Source organism: Lycium barbarum, chromosome 6, assembly GCF_019175385.1.
Source record: "Lycium barbarum isolate Lr01 chromosome 6, ASM1917538v2, whole genome shotgun sequence".
In the NCBI taxonomy this organism is placed as follows: Eukaryota; Viridiplantae; Streptophyta; class Magnoliopsida; order Solanales; family Solanaceae; genus Lycium; species Lycium barbarum.
Window position 1 is genome coordinate 974,608 of NC_083342.1, and position 16,280 is coordinate 990,887.

A 16,280-nucleotide genomic window follows, 5' to 3' on the forward strand; every position below is an offset into this window, starting at 1 on the left:
TTCATCTATCACTACACATATACATATATTGATGATTCTTAGTCATCCTACACACTACAACAATTTAACATGCTACAAGGAATTTATTCAATAACCCAATCACAATACCCATTTACACGGCTAGCACACCTATCACACAACCCACTTCCAACATACTATATCTCATGATTTTCATCCATATTAACATACTACAATGTGCACAAAACATTCACAACTCATAAAACAAGAGAAATTCTTACCTTTCTTCTTTACTCCACAATTAGGCTAGGGTTTGAAATCTACAAAATTGATGGCTTGATCGCTCCAACCACGCTTCCACGTTACTTAGGGACCTCAAAATAATTGATTTATACCAAGGAAATAATTTTGGAAGGCTTGAAGTTGGATTTGATTTTCCATGGAGCTTGGCCGTGAGCTTCTTGGAGAAGCTCTTCAACTTGTGGCTTTATTTTGCTAAGTATAGAAATGAGGAAAGATGACTTGAAAGTCATCTTTTAGTCCTACAAAAATATCTCCACTTGTATATGGCCCACACATGTGTTGGACCAATTAAAATTGGCCACAACAATGTGTGGGACCATTCCAAGTCCACACGACCAAGGGCCCATTTTGTGCAAGATTTTTAATTCCAAATTTAAAAATTGTGGTCCCAAATTTTTCCTAAGTGTTCAATGCCAACAATTTCATGTACAACTTATGTCTCAAAATACAATCAAAGGTCAAAAGTCCCGACTTCAAATCCCGGAATGGTCTTGGCCTTAAATTATCATAGTTAATCCAGGTTGTCCCAATGTATAAAAATACGGGACATAACATTATTGATCCACCGGCATCAATTTGAGAGGGGATGTTAGCATAATGGAGAGATTGTAGAATATCTACATTAAGATATTCTCGATATGGTGAATATGAAGAGATATTATGAATATATGAAATATTATTAAGGATATTCTACATTTAGTGTAGAATATTATGTAACATTAGTGGAAGAATATTTTGTAGGATTTACATTTAGTGTAGGATATTTTACTTCCTTTCCTCTCTTATTTCTCTTGTATATATAAATACCAATGTATTCTGATATAAGGGGATCAAGTAATTGAGATAGTCATTCTTCAATTTCTCTTGTGTTTTGTCTGTTTTTGACAGTTATACCTGTGTGCAACTTTTTAAAAATTTATCTCGCGCTCAGGTCTAGTTCTTTTAATGGAAACTGTACGAGAAAAAAAGCAATAAATAGAGATATGAGATGGTGGATTTAGAGTCAACAAATGTGAACAGTGCTTCTATTGTTTTGATAATATTAAATTCTGATAACCATCTTAGCTTCTAGTAATTCAGGTCTAGAAACTATACGGAACAAGCCATTTTCTCACATTGCACTCATATCTACTAGACATAGAGGATTCAGCTCAACAGAAGCACGGTTTGAATTTACTTTACATTCATTTGGGTACTCTATGAAATGAACATCATTATATATAACTACTGAAACTAGTATGAAGTAGAGGAATTTGACAAATCATTAAAATTTAGTTTTTGTCCTGGAAGCATGATTGTTGCCAAGCCATTGAAATACTAGGGTATAATTTTTCCATGAACAGTGAAATCTTGAAACAATATGAATTCTCGTGTAACATATTAGCCATTACATGTCTTTTGATTGGAACATATCCTGGTATTTCCACACGCAAATAGGAGAAAAAAGACAAAGGTGATATCCAAACTATTACTTGAAAACAAAGATTTTTCTGTCATTTTGGCATCAGACATTGGAATTGTATGCATACTTTGGAGTCAGTTAGCCTGAATAGTACAATGGACTTGGGTGGGCATTTTCGTATAGGCTTCTTTTTTTCAATTTCGGGCTAGAACTGCTAGATGATTAAGCTCTAGGGTTGTGAAACTAAAGAAGAGGTAAAGAGATTTTAGTTCATGTGGAGAACTCTACATTTATAAGCATCTTTGAATATATATGACAAACAGGCAGCACCACATGGTTTTGCCTTTTACCAGCAAAACATTATCTTATCCCTATAAAATCAATTCTTCATTTACAGGTCCCAAACCATTGACATCACAACTAATACGTCTGTGCTGTTGACGAACAAAGTGAAGAAAGGAAGAAACTTATCATCTTCCATACATTCGAACAAGCTTCATCCACAATTTAAGGCCCCATATCAACATATCCAACAGAAACAGCACATGGATTTGCCTTCGGTTGTTAGAGGCAAAAATTCAGCTACAACTCAAAGCCTCAGTCCAGCCTCTTGTATAAATAATCCCCCTTCCATAAGACTTCTCGTCATCAATCACAAGCATTATCCTTTCAGCTATCAAACGTCTCCAACTTTCTTGTAACCAATCTTCAAAAGAAAAAGACAATGCTCAGTGCTAAGAAGCTCATCAAGATGGCTAAGAAATGGCAGAAGTTTGCAGCCATGCAGAGGAAGAGGATTTCAATTCCAAGAAATGGAAATGATGCAGACAGTTCTAGTACTTCTTCATCATTTGTAGCTGGAAAAGGCCAGTTTGTAGTATATACTACAGATCAAAGGTGCTTTGTGATTCCATTGGCTTATCTGGAAAATGAGCTCATTTTGCAACTTTTAAACATGTCGGAAGAAGAGTTTGGTCTGCCAAGTGGCGGCCCTATTAAATTACCGTGTGATTCAGCTTTCATCGACTACATTGTTTCACTAATCAAGAAAGGTGCAGCTGCTGGAGATCTTCACAAAGCATTGCTCCAATCGATTAATTCATGTTGTTGTTCAACTTATTCTTTGAACCAAGAATTGGGGAACCAACATCTCCTTGTTTTTTAGTCATGATCATTAACTTAGTAAATGATAGTTCCAAATAGATTGACTAGCAGATGAAAAGTAGGCAATTGTAGTTGTGTAGTATCAGATGGAATAAAGCTTTATCTGAAATTTTACACTGAAGAGTTACAAAATTTATCATTGTCCATACATTCAAATTTCAATTTAGTGACTGAGAACTTCTAGCATTCTCATCTGGCACTATTTACATGAAACTTATTTTTGATGCCCATAATCAAATCTGTTGATGAAAACAAACAGATATATGAATCATGTCCATACAAGTCTTGATGACATGACATTAGCCCTTTTTCTTTTTTATTCCACACATCAAAATGGAAGAGATGCATCAACCTCTTTGCCTAGAACTAGACAACCATCCATGTTCACAATTCCAAAGGTCCCATATTAAACAGCAGCACATGATTTTGCTTTGCCTACCTAACTGAGTATCTCAACTTTAGCTACAATCTCAAAGCCATTATCAATAAACTTCTTCCGTGAGCCACTTCAATCATCAACCAGATATCAATTAAAAATCAAACGTTTTGAAAAGTCACCAATACAGTCAATCCAGCTTCATCCACAAATTTAAGGCCCCATATCAACATGACCAACAGAAACAGCACATGGATTTGCCTTTGGTGGTTAGTGGCAAATTCTTCAGCTCCGACTCAAAGCTTCTGTCCAGCCTCATGTATAAATACTTGATTTAATTACTTAGTCCAACTTACTAAGACCACTTGCTAGTTGTTTCTCTGACAATGGGTCCAGATGATGGCTTATTTACATCAGAGTCATGAGTTACTGGAAGTGCACATGCAATGTCTTGATCTATTTTTTGGCTATGTCACCAGTATATCTAAGACTTCCCTTTGATTTTATAGGCAGAAGAATAACTTGTAGAATTCATCTATATACTTAATAGAAAAGCACCACTGGACTCAGAGAGCATGATGATGACAGTCTAGGATATGAATACCATTGAGCTTTGTTATTACCATCATAATGATTGTCTAATCTGCAGCTTCATTTTCACTCCATATCGATCAAGTATGAGATTCAACTGTTGCGCCAGGGGAAAACTTATGATTTCACTTCATTTAAACTTTTTAGAATTAATTTTCGTGACATTAAGACTTGTGCGGGCGTGATTCCCCAAAGTTGACTACTTGGATAAAAATAAGTTTTCCGTGTAAACAGTGCCAGCCCAAGACGAGAATACTAGAAGTTGTCAATCACTGAATTGAGAATTCAAAGCTTTAACTGGTTAAATTTCAGATAAATCTTGATTCCATCTGTATACACACTTTCAATTACCTACTTTTAATCTGATATAAAATCTATTTTGAGCTATCATCTACTAAAGATAATGATCATGACTCAATAAACAAGAATTTGCCAGTTCCTCCTCTCTTGGTGCAAAGAAGAAGTTGAACGACAACTTGAACTAATCAAGAGGAGCAATGCTTTGTGAAGATCTTCAGCAGTTGCACCTTTCTTGATTAGTGAAACAATGTATTTCAAGAAAGCTGAAGCACGCGGTGATGTAATAGGGCACCGCTTGGCAGACCAAACTCTTCTTCAGACATACTTAAAAGTTGCACAATGAGCTCATTTTCCAGATAAGTGTCACGACCCAGCCCCGTGGGCCGCGACTGGTGCCCTACTTGGGCACCCAAACGGACATACAAACTAAATCATCATAGCAAAGCTTAACACGGATTTCATATTCATCATTTTTTAAAACAGAGTTGAGAACGAATATTATCTTGCGCGTACAAAACATCATATCAGAATCAGAAGAGGCGGCGGAATATACATCGCCGAACATATGCACATATATCAATAAGCCGGCAAGGCTGTCAAATGTATCAAAAGCCGACAAGGCTGTCAAATGGCACAACGGCCCAAAACACATACAGGATGCACGCTGACAAGGCTGCCATAAACATACACAAAATGCACGCCGACGAGGCTGCCATAACAAATGAGATCATACAAACACACTTGTACAGAAGTAGGCACACACACCCACAATACGTCTACAGACCTCTAAACAGACAAACCGAATCATATGGCGGGACAGGACCCCGCCGTACCCCTGAAAAAATACATATATACATAGCGAACAAATATATATACCAAAATTTGCGCTCTGAAATAAGAAGAGCACTCCAAACAGCAGAAGAGGGTGTCCTAAATGGGTAGATCACCAAACTGTGCGTCTGTACCTGCGGGCATGAAACGCAGCCCCCCGAAGAAAGGGGGGTCAGTACGAAATATGTACTGAGTATGCAAAGCAGAATATACAGAAAACAAACCTGAGGCATAGACGAAACAGAAGTGCCGAACATAAGTACAAACCCAATCATATCCAAATGTTTAGGTTAAAAAAAATACAAGTCATGCATAGGGTACAGAAGAATATGGTCGCCCGCCCGTCGATGGCGCCATAACACAGCATAACACCGGAAAGTCTCAAATCTCCGTATCTCCGTCACATATCACATCACAGCATAACGCCATACCCAACATAACACCAAATATAAGTGGAACCCGACCCTCTTTTGTGAGTAGCTCGGTGAACCATAAACACAGCATAACTCCGGAGTATATCAAAGTGCGCACGATAACAGAACCGGCCCGGGACTCGGCGAAGGAATAACAGAATGCACGAGTAGAGTCGTGAGTAGTCATATGCATAAAATCATAAATTCAAACATAAGCAAAATGATCATACTTGAAATTCGAAATAATAATCATAACAAATTCTTTCAAAAAATTTCCGAATTACATAAAGGAAAGTCGCGGGACCCACGGACGGGTATTGACCTGAGTCGGGCCCGCCTATAGAAAATATATTCATCATATGCTATATAAACTCTTACCAAAATATTAAAGTAATCCGAACCTTTCGGAGGAAGATATGGCGTTTATAGCTCGGAATTCTTTAAAACAACTTATTGTGCAAAGTTTGGAAATCAATTTCTTCAAAGGCATAATAGTTCATATTTCATCATATCATACATAGGAATGCCAAAGAATATATGTAAAGATCATAGCGAAATCGGATTTCGAATTTAGGATTTCCTTAAGGCTAGTAGTCTAGCCTATTTACAACTAGAGCATGCCAAACGAAAGAAGGGCTAAGCTTTACATACCTCGTACGCACTCCAAGCTAGCCGATCTAAAGTAAATTTCAATCTACGCCTCGGGCTCCCCAAGGTCTACAAATAGGCCAACGAATACCAAACATTAGCTAAGGGCACTTAAGCCATTCATTCCAACTACTCATTAAATTCTACAGAAAATTCGGCAACATTTCCCCTGTAAATAGGTCATCCCGAGAATTTAACTCGCTCAAAATCAATAACAACAACCACAATAACCAACCTAGCAACATCAATAATAAATTCGGAAGGCAAAATAACATTAATAGCTCTCTTTTTCATCATTCGACAACTTTCCAATTATTGAATTCAATGGCTTACTTTCAAGCCACAATATCGTTCGTACATTTGATTATTAACCCAAATCCATACTAACAACATTCAAGAACACTCTAAACAATTCACATAATTTTTCCAACAAGCCAATAATTTTTCTCCAAGTGGCCGAAAACAGTCCCCTTAGCCGAGAGCAGCCCCCTATTTTCTTTCTTCATTTTCAAGTCATGTTTTGTATCACAATCCACAATATATCGATGTCATTTTCACAAATATACGACTTACATAAAACGCATATGTTACGTCCCGTATTTTTATACATTGGGACAACCCGGATTAACTATGACAATTAAGGGCCAAGACTATTCCGGGATTTGAAGTCGGGACTTTTGACCATTTGATTTTATTTTGAGACATAAGTTGAATATGAAATTGATGGCATTGGACACTTAGGAAAAATTGGGACCACAATTCATAAAATTGGAATTTAAAAATCTTGCACCAAAAGCCATGGTGGCCGTGTGGACTTGAAATGGTCCCACACATTGTGTGGCCAATTTTAATTGGTCCAACACATGTGTGGGCCATAAACAAAGGGAGATATTTGTGGATACTTAAAAAAAAAAAAGACTAAGTCATCTTTCTCATTTCCCACTTCTACACTTAGAGAAAAATAACAAGACTTGGAGAGCCTCCACTCCCCCATGGTTCTCGGCCACAACCAAGAAAAATCAAGTCCCATTTTTGCCTCTCTAAAATTATTTCTTTGGTATAAACCCACTATTTGGAGGTCCCTAAGTAGCGTGGAAGTATTGTTTGGGTCATTCAACCACTCATTTTGCCCATTTGCAAACCCTAGCCTATTGGTGGATTGAAGAATAAAGGTGAGTTCTAATCTTGTTTTTGGAGTTATAAATGTTGTATGCATATTGTAGTATGCTAAAATGGATAAAAATCATGAAATATGGAATGTTGAAGTTGGGTCTTGTGTTGGGTGTGTTGACCGTGTGAAGTATATGTGTGTGGTGTGGTATTGGGTTGATGAATTAATTGCTTGTAGCATATTGATTGTCGTAGAGTGGAGAAGAGAATAAAAATCATCGATACATGTATATGTGTAGTGTAGCCGTGTATATAGCCTCCAAATGGTAGCAAAGAATGAATTAATATCGCTTAGCGTCGTTATGGTTGTTGTGATGATTTGTATGTTGGAAATGAGAGTTAAATGTCCCGAATTGATATAGTAAGCGTTGCGGACTGATTTGGGGAACTTTGTGCATTTAATGCAATCCTTATATATGAGAACCATTAACATATGAATATGTGTAGTGTGAACGAATGTGAGTCATAGATTATGCCGAATATCGCATTATTATCGCTTAAGCGCTTTCGTGTCGTCGTTACGAATTCTAGTTTGGAATTGAGCATTTAATGACTTAAGATTGATGTTGAGATTGTACGGGCTGATTTGAGGGTTATTGTGCGTTGATGTAATTTGTATATTTTATGAAAATGGTATCGTTATATTGTGAATTGTGATACAAAACATGAATTGAAAGTCGGAAGTGTGCCTAGTGGGCTGCTCACGGGTAGGGGCTGTTTTCGGCCAAAAATTTGGAGAAATTGTGGATTGTTGGAAAAATTATGTGAATTGTTTAGAATGTTCTTGAATGTTGTTAGTATGGGTTTGGGTTAATAATCGAATGTACGAACGATATTGTGGCTTGAAAGTAAGCCATTGAATTGAATAATTGGAAAGTTGTCGAATGGTGTAAAAGAGAGCTACTATTATTATTTTGCCTTTCGAATTGATTATCGATGTTGCTAGGTTGGTTATTGTGGTTGTTGTTGTTGATTTTGAGCGAGTTAAATTCTCGGGATGACCTATTTACAGGGGAAATGCTGTCGAATTTTCTGTAGAATTTAATGTTAGTTGGAATAAATGGCTTAAGTGCCTATGTTTAATATTGGATATTCGTTGGCATATTTGTAGACCTTGGGGAGCCCGAGGCGTAGATTGTAATTTACTTTAGATTGGTCATCTTGGAGTGCGTACGAGGTATGTAAAACAACCTCCCTTCTTTTTGGCATGTCTTAGTTTTACATAGGCTAGATTAGAGCCTTAAGGAAATTCCAAATCCGAAATCCGAGCATGATATGATCTATATATGTTCCTTGGAGAGTATGTATGATTTGATGAAATATGAACCTTTATGTATTTGAAATAATCGCTTTCCGAACTTTGCGCAAAAAGGTTTCACTTTAAAGAACTTCGAAATTTTTGAATGCCATACATTTCACATAAATGCTCGGATTGCTCCAATATTTTTATAAAAGTTTGCATTATGTATGATACGTATGTTTTCCATAGGCGGGCCCGGCTTGGGTAAATACCCGTCCGTGGGTCCCGCGACTTTCCTTTATGTAATTCAGAGAATCTTTGAAAGAATTTGGTATGATTATTATTCCGATTTCAAATATGATCATTTTACTTATGTTTGAATTTATGATAATGATTTTATGCATATGACTACTCACGACTCTACTCGTGCATTCTGTTATTCCTTTCGCCGAGTCCCGGGCCGGTTCTGTTGTCGTGCGCATTTTGATATACTCCGGAGTTATGTTGTGTTTATGGTTCACCGAGCTACTCGCAAAAGAGGGTCGGGTTCCACCTATATTTGGTGTTATGCTGTGTATGGCGTTATGTTGTGATGTGATATGTGACGGGGATACGGAGATTTGAAACTTTCTGGTGTTATGCTGTGTTATGGCGCCATCGACGGGTGGGCGACCATATTCTTCTGTACCCTATGCATTACTTACATATTTTTGAAAGTAAGCAAATTTTGATATGTTGGATTTGCACTTATGTTTGGTACTTCCATTTCGTTTATGTCTCAGATTTGCTTTCTGTATATTCTGCTTTGCATACTCATTACATATTTCGTACTGACCCCCTTTCTTCGGGGGGCTGCGTTTCATGCCCGCAGGTACAGACGCACAGTTTGATGATCTACCCATTTAGGACACCCTCTTCTGCTGTTTGGAGTGCTCTTCTCATTTCAGAGCACACATTTTGGTATATATTCGTTCGCTATGTATATATGTATTTGTTCAGGGGCACGGCGGGGCCCTATCCCGCCATATGATTTGGTTTGTCTGTTTAGAGGTCTGTAGACATATTTGTGGGTGTGTGTGCCTACTTCTGTTCAGATGTGTTTGTATGATCCTATTCGCTATGGCAGCCTTGTCGGCGTGCATTTTGTACATGTTTTGGGCCGTTGTGCCATTTGATAGCCTTGTCGGCTTTTGATACATTCGATAGCCTTGCCGGCTTTTTGATATATGTGCATATGTTCGGCGATATATATTCTGCCGCCTCTTCTGATTCTGATATAATGTTTTGTATGCGCAATCGCGCAAGATAATATTCGTTCTCAACTTTGTTTAAAAATGATGATTTAGTTTGTATGTCCGTTTGGGTGCCCAAGTAGGGCACCAGTCGCGGCCCACGGGGCTGGGTCGTGACAGCATAATAGGACCCAAATCATCCCACAAAATCTCAACATCATTCTTGAGTCATTAAATGCTCAATTCCAACTAGAATTCATAACGACGACAACTAAAACACTAAGCGATATTAATGCGATTTTTGCCAAACATTTGGGACCATGCACGGTCACGCCCACATATATACATATAGATGGTTCTAATTTATTTCTTCGCTCTACGACAATCAAACATGCTACAAGGAATTTAATTCATCAATTTTGTCACAACACCCATTTACATAACCACACCCATACACACGGCTAACACACCCATCACACACCCCACTTCCAACATACTATATTTCATGATTTTCATCCATATTAACATACCATAACATGAATTAAACGTCCATAACACATAAACAAGAGCAAAACTTACCTTTCCTTCTTCAATTTCACAAATGGCTAGGGTTTGCTATTTGACACAACGGATGGTTAGATGACCCAAACGATACTTCCACGCCACTTAGGGACCTCCAAATAGTGGGTTTATACCAAAGAAATAATTTTTAGAGAGGCAAAAATGAGACTTGATTTTCCATGGCTCTAGCCGTGAGCCTCCTTGTTGGAGCTCTTCAACTTTTGTTATTTTTGTCTAAGTGTAAAATGATAGAAAGATGACTTGAAGTCATCTTTTTAAGTCCACAAAATATCTCTACTAGTTTATGCCCACACATGTGTTGGACCAATTAAAATTGGCCACACAATGTGTGGGACCTTTTTGTGGACCACACGGCTACAAGGCCATTTTTGGGCAAGATTTTTTTAATTCCAATTTTATGAATTGTGGTCCCAATTTTTCCTAAGTGTTCGATGCCATCAATTTCATATTCAACTTATGTCTCAAAATAAAATCGAATGGTAAAAAGTCCCGACTTCAAATCCCGGAATAGTCTTGGCCTCAAATTATCATAGTTAATCCGGTTGTCCCAATGTATAAAAATACGGGACGTAACAATAAGCCAATGGTATCACAAAGCGTTTTTGATCAGTTGTATACACTACAAACTGGCCTTTTCCAGCCATAAATGATGAAGATGTACTACAACTCTCTGCATCGTTTCTATTTCTTGGAAGTGAAATTCTCTTCCTCTGCATGGCTGCAAACTTCTGCCATTTCCTAGCCATCTTGATGAGTTTGTTAGCACTAAGCAGTGATTTTTCTGTTGAAGATTGGAAACAAGAAAGTTAGAGACGTTTGATAGCTGAATAGATAATGCTTGTGGTCGATGATGAAAAAGCTTATTGAAGGGGATTATTTATACAAGAGGCTTTGGGTTGGAGCTAAAAGTTTTGCCACTAACCACAATTATGTTGGAATTAATGCATTCACAAGGACTTTTATGTTTTCTAGGAGTTCTTTATTGTTTCAAGAATATCATTTAGTCTTTCAATATTATCTCTTAGTTTTTCAAGAAATCTTTTAAAAGTTTGTGATACATGTATCTAGTGAATTGTGATACATGTATCTAATTATTTGTGCAAGACTTTTGAATTGGTTTTTTGAGTAGTATAAATAGAGATGTAATTGATGATTATAATCATCTCAAGTGGCCTTAAGTAGCCTAATAAAACTTGAGCATTCTCTAAGAAAAATATTCTCTTCCTATTCTTTCCTACAAATTAGGCAAAGCCATATGCTGATGCCTGCCTGTTGGCCATGTTGATATGGGGCCTCAAGTTTGTGGATGAATCTAGATTGACTGTATTTGTTACCTTTTAAAATGTTTGATTAATTGCTGTCTGGTTGATTTATTTCCAAAGTTTCCACACTCAGTTAGGTAGGCAAAGCAAAATCATGTGCTGCTGTCTAATTGGGAGCTTTGGAATTGTGGATATGGCTGGTTGTCTAGTTTTAGGCAAAGAGGTTGATGCATTTCTTCCATTTTCTCTGTGGAATAACAACAAATAGGGATAAAGTTCTTATATGTCAAATTTCACCCTTCTAAGTCACCAACTTTATCCATTCTTGTTGCTTACAAAAATTAAGGAGGTCACTGTCACAAGTCATGAGAAGCATTGGGGCCTAGCTTTTGTTCTTCAACAAATTTATATAGAGAAGGCAAACCCATGTGGAATTCCATGTGCCAATGTTTCTCACCAGCTATCACGAAATTCCTCTTCACCACTAAACATCAAGATATGAAACTTGCCATTAGCTTATACATATACACATAGAGTCTCCAAAGCTTTCATTTTCTGTGCATTTCTCAAGTTCTATATTCATTGTTTGTAGTCATCACTCGACACTGCATTTAATTTCAAAACTAGTTTTGTCACTTTAGTATTATAAGTAGTTAGTTTTGTGACTTCAGTATTATAATTACTATAGTTAGTTTAGTAACTATGTTGTTACAAAGAGTAAGTTTACTGACCATCGGCGAAATTAGCCCATCAACACCAAACTAGCTTAGGATATTTGCAAAGCTAGCCGTTATAGCTGGTCTAATCAACATTGGTCAATATATACAAGTATATCAGGAAATGAAGCCAAGCAAATCAAAAGCAGAGTTAAAAATGCAAGTTATAAGAAGGATTTTCACTTGTTCTCTTGATACAAGATTGTTCAGTGCAGGAAGGAAGGATTATTTTCTTTGGATTGCATAACTTTTCCCTTCGTAGAATCCTAAAGACTTGTTCGTTCATATTATTTATTTTTGGCTGTGTCACCAGTAAATTTCAAGTTTCTAGTTTCTTCATACCAAGAATATGGACTTTGGTTTTGAAGGATGAGGAAGACTTAAGGGGTTCATCTATATTCTTAAACATAAACGCAGTGGCTAACTGGATTAGAGTATCTGTGCCTGAAAGATTGGATGGGGTAAGATGCCGCAGAGTGAACTCTTGAGATTTTTATTTACATTCCAAAATGATTATATTCTTGTATCTGTGGCTTCTTATCCAATCGAGATTGATCAAGTTTGATATTTAACTGCAGTGAAAGAGTAATACCTTTTATGATTTCATTTCATATGAACTCTTCAGAGTTGATTTTCATGTCATTAAGACTTTTCTGACATGATTTATATATCTGTAAGTAAAGTTGACTACTCGGACAAAAACAACTATATCCTGTAAAGAGGAATACCTGTTATGATTTCACTTCATTTTGAACTCGTTAGAGTTAATTTTCATGACATCAAGACTTGTATTTGCATGATTCATATATCTGTTGGTTTTGATCAACTAAGTTGACTACTGGCATAAAAAAAGGTCCCAAATGCCATCCCAGAATGCTAGAAGTTCTGAATCTCTAAATTGTAAATTGAAAGATTTGCATCGGGTGAAATTTCAGATATATCTCTATTCCATCAGAAATAAACATCTTTAATTGCGTACTTTTCATATGCTATACAATCTATTCTGAGCTATCATACACTAAGGATAATGATCATGACTAATAAACAAGGAGTTGTTGGTTCCCCCATTCTTGGTGCAAAGAAGAAGTTGAAGAGCAACTTGAATTAGTAATTGAGAGGAGCAATGCTTTGTGAAGATCTCCGACAGCTGTACCTTTCTTGATTAGTGAAACAACATAGTCCATGAAAGCCGAATCACACGGTAATGCAATAGGACCGCCACTTGGCAGACCAAACACTTCTTCAGACAGGTTTAAGAGTTGCAAAATGAGCTCATTTTCCAGACAAGCCAATGGAATTACAAAGCGCTTTTGATCAGTTGTATAAACTACAAACTTTCCTTTTCCGGCTATGAATGATGACGACGTACTCCAACTGTCTGCATCATTTCCATTTCTTGGAAGTGAAATCCTCTTCCTCTGCATGGCTGCAAACTTCTGCCATTTCCTAGCCATCTTGATGAGCTTCTTAGCACTTAGCATTGTTTTTTTCTCTTGAAGTTTGGAAACAAGAAAGAGATGTTTGATAGCTGAATAGATAATGCTTGTGGTTGATGATGAAAAAGCTTATGGAAGGGGGATTATTTATACAAGAGGTTGGAGAAGGCTTTGAGTTGGAGTTGAAATTTTTGCCACTAGCCAATTAGGCAAAGCCATGTGCTGATGTCTGTTGGTCATGTTTGTACGGGGCCTTAAATTTGTGGATGAAGCTAAGTTTGAATATATGGAAGATGATAAGTTTCTTCCTTTCTTCACTTTGTTCAACAACAGAACAAACATATTAATAATGGTAAGTAGGACTGGAAAACTACAGGACCTCCTGGTCTTCCACAAATATGGCCTAACAGTTTAAATTCTTGTCAAAAATTTAAAGGACAATACCATGTTATACTTCATATGGTATTGTCTACCCTTCGCTATTGAACATCAATGTGCTTTATGACTTATCTTTCACCTAATATAATATACTCCTATCAAAGATGTCTACAAAAGTACAAGTCTCCACATAAACTAAAATCTCTTTACCTCTTCTCGCCCCCTGATAGAGGCAGAAGAGAGGGGCCCACGAGTTATCTAGGTCTAGTATTTCGATTGAGAGAAGAAGGGAGACAACTCAAATGTCAGCACAGAAATAGAAAGAGTTGTGTTTCACTATCCTTAAAGAGTCTAATAATACAGCATTTCTAGCCTGAAAATGAAAAAAGAACCCTATAGGATAATGCCTATCCGAGTCCATTGAAATTCAGGCTAACTGACTCCTGAGAATGCATGCAATTCCAGCGTCGGATGCCAAAATGAGACAGAAAAATCTATGTTAGTGTTTGTTCAAAATTTCTATTTCACGAGTCAGTCTTGTTTACTTCTACACAATTAAAAGTAATGCTGTAAATATATGTATAAATTAGTAACAGTATGGTGGTCACGTTTAGTCTCTTTTCTCCTGTTTGTGTGCTGAAATACCAGAATAAGTTTCCAACTAGAAGAAATGTAAATGGCTAATGAACGATGATTCATATATTTTCAAGATTTCATTGTTCGTGGAAAAAAATATACGCTAGTATTTTAATAACTTGGCAACAGTCATGCTTCCAGGACATAAACTAGATTTTCTCAAGATTTGTCAATTTCCCCTCCTTCAAACTAGTTACTGTAGTTAAATGCTCATTTCACAAAAGTACCCAAATGGACAAATGTTTAGTAACTTAGAACCCATCTTAGTACAGGTGGTTCATAATTTATTTGAAATTGAGGCTTTCTGTATTCATTTCCATCTATGCATATATATATAACTATGGTCTTGTGAGTCTACAGAAGGTTGCCATTCCAAGCTATTATACTTGATTTCATTACAGAGTCTAACTCACTAAGACCACTTGTTTCTGCCAGGTGGTTTCTCTGACAACGGGTCCAGACATAGTTATGAGCTTACTAGAATTGCACAATATCTTGATATATTTTTGGCTGTGTCACCAGTAGTCCAATCTAGATTCATCAAATATGACATTAACAGTAGTCAAAGGGGAATACTACTTTTTATGATTTTATTTGAACTTTTCAGAGTTGAATTTCATGTCAATATGACTTTTCTGGGCATGATTTGTATATCTGTAAGTTTTGATCGACGAAGTTGACTACTCGGATAAAAACAAGTTTTTTTTCCCTGTATATAGTGCCAGCCCAAGATGAGAATGCTAGAAGTTTTCAATCACCAATTGAGAAATGAAAGATTTCAATCTGGTTAAATTTCATATAAATCTCGATTCCATTTGTATACACAGTTTCAACTACCTACGTTTGAGCTACCATTTACTAAATATAATGAACATGACTCAACAAACAAGGAGTTGCTGATTTCTCCATTCTTGGTGCAAAGAAGAAGTTGAAGAGCAACTTGAACTAATTAAGAGAAACAATGCTCTGTGAAGATCTTCAGCAGTTGCACCTTTCTTGATTAGTGAAACAATATAGTCCATGAAAGCTGAATTACATGGCAATGTAATAGGGCCGCCACTTGGCAGACCAAACTCTTCTTCCGACATGTTTAAAAGTTGCAAAATGAGCTCATTTTCCAGATAAGCCAATGGAATCATAAAGCGCCTTTGATCAGTTGTATACACTACAAACTTGCCTTTTCCGGCTACAAATGATGAAGATGTACTACAACTGACTGCATCATTTCCATTTCTTGAAAGTGAAATCCTCTTCCTCTGCATGGCTACGAACTTCTGCCATTTCCTAGCCATCTTGATGAGCTTCTTAGCACTTAGCATTGTTTTTCTCTTGAAGATTGGAAACAACAATAAAGTAAGAGACCTTTGAAATCTGAGTAGTAAATGCTTATGGTTGATGATGAAATGGCTCATGGAAAGGGGATAATTTATACAAGAGGTTGGAGCTTAAATATTTGCCACTAACTACTGAAGGCAAAGCCATGTGTTGCTGCCTGTTGGTCATCTTGATATGGGGCCTTAAATTTGTGGATGAACCTATAGTTTGAAGTTATGGAAGATGATAGGTTTCTTCCTATCTTATTTTTGGTAGAAACAAGACATTTTTAAATAGATGAGACCCTCAACGTTGCCATTAGTTAAGA

General features: G+C 36.8%; 3 protein-coding genes, 1 long non-coding RNA gene and 1 pseudogene across 4 annotated transcripts; 1 reads left to right on the top strand and 4 right to left on the bottom strand.

Annotated features, from left to right (window-relative positions):
• Positions 1-2,113: 2,113 nt before the first annotated feature.
• On the top strand, positions 2,114-2,961 carry LOC132599438 (auxin-responsive protein SAUR68-like). The gene has a single exon (XM_060312813.1). It carries the CDS (start codon positions 2,388-2,390, stop codon positions 2,826-2,828), a length of 441 nt encoding a protein of 146 aa, XP_060168796.1. The 5' UTR covers positions 2,114-2,387; the 3' UTR covers positions 2,829-2,961.
• A 1,247-nt stretch (positions 2,962-4,208) lies between these two features.
• Positions 4,209-11,004, bottom strand: LOC132600073 (auxin-responsive protein SAUR64-like; annotated as a pseudogene).
• Positions 4,774-6,047, bottom strand: LOC132600377 (uncharacterized). Its single transcript, XR_009567185.1, has 2 exons — positions 5,150-6,047; positions 4,774-5,059 (listed from the first exon to the last, which is right to left on the bottom strand). It is a non-coding gene; the product is annotated as an uncharacterized LOC132600377 (long non-coding RNA).
• A 2,058-nt stretch (positions 11,005-13,062) lies between the features above and the next one.
• On the bottom strand, positions 13,063-13,753 carry LOC132599439 (auxin-responsive protein SAUR64-like). The gene has a single exon (XM_060312814.1). The coding sequence runs from the start codon at positions 13,667-13,669 to the stop codon at positions 13,226-13,228; it is 444 nt and encodes a 147-aa protein (XP_060168797.1). The 5' UTR covers positions 13,670-13,753; the 3' UTR covers positions 13,063-13,225.
• Positions 13,754-15,407: 1,654 nt separating this feature from the next.
• On the bottom strand, positions 15,408-16,207 carry LOC132599440 (auxin-responsive protein SAUR68-like). The gene has a single exon (XM_060312816.1). It carries the CDS (start codon positions 16,048-16,050, stop codon positions 15,517-15,519), a length of 534 nt encoding a protein of 177 aa, XP_060168799.1. The 5' UTR covers positions 16,051-16,207; the 3' UTR covers positions 15,408-15,516.
• Between the last annotated feature and the right edge of the window lie 73 nt (positions 16,208-16,280).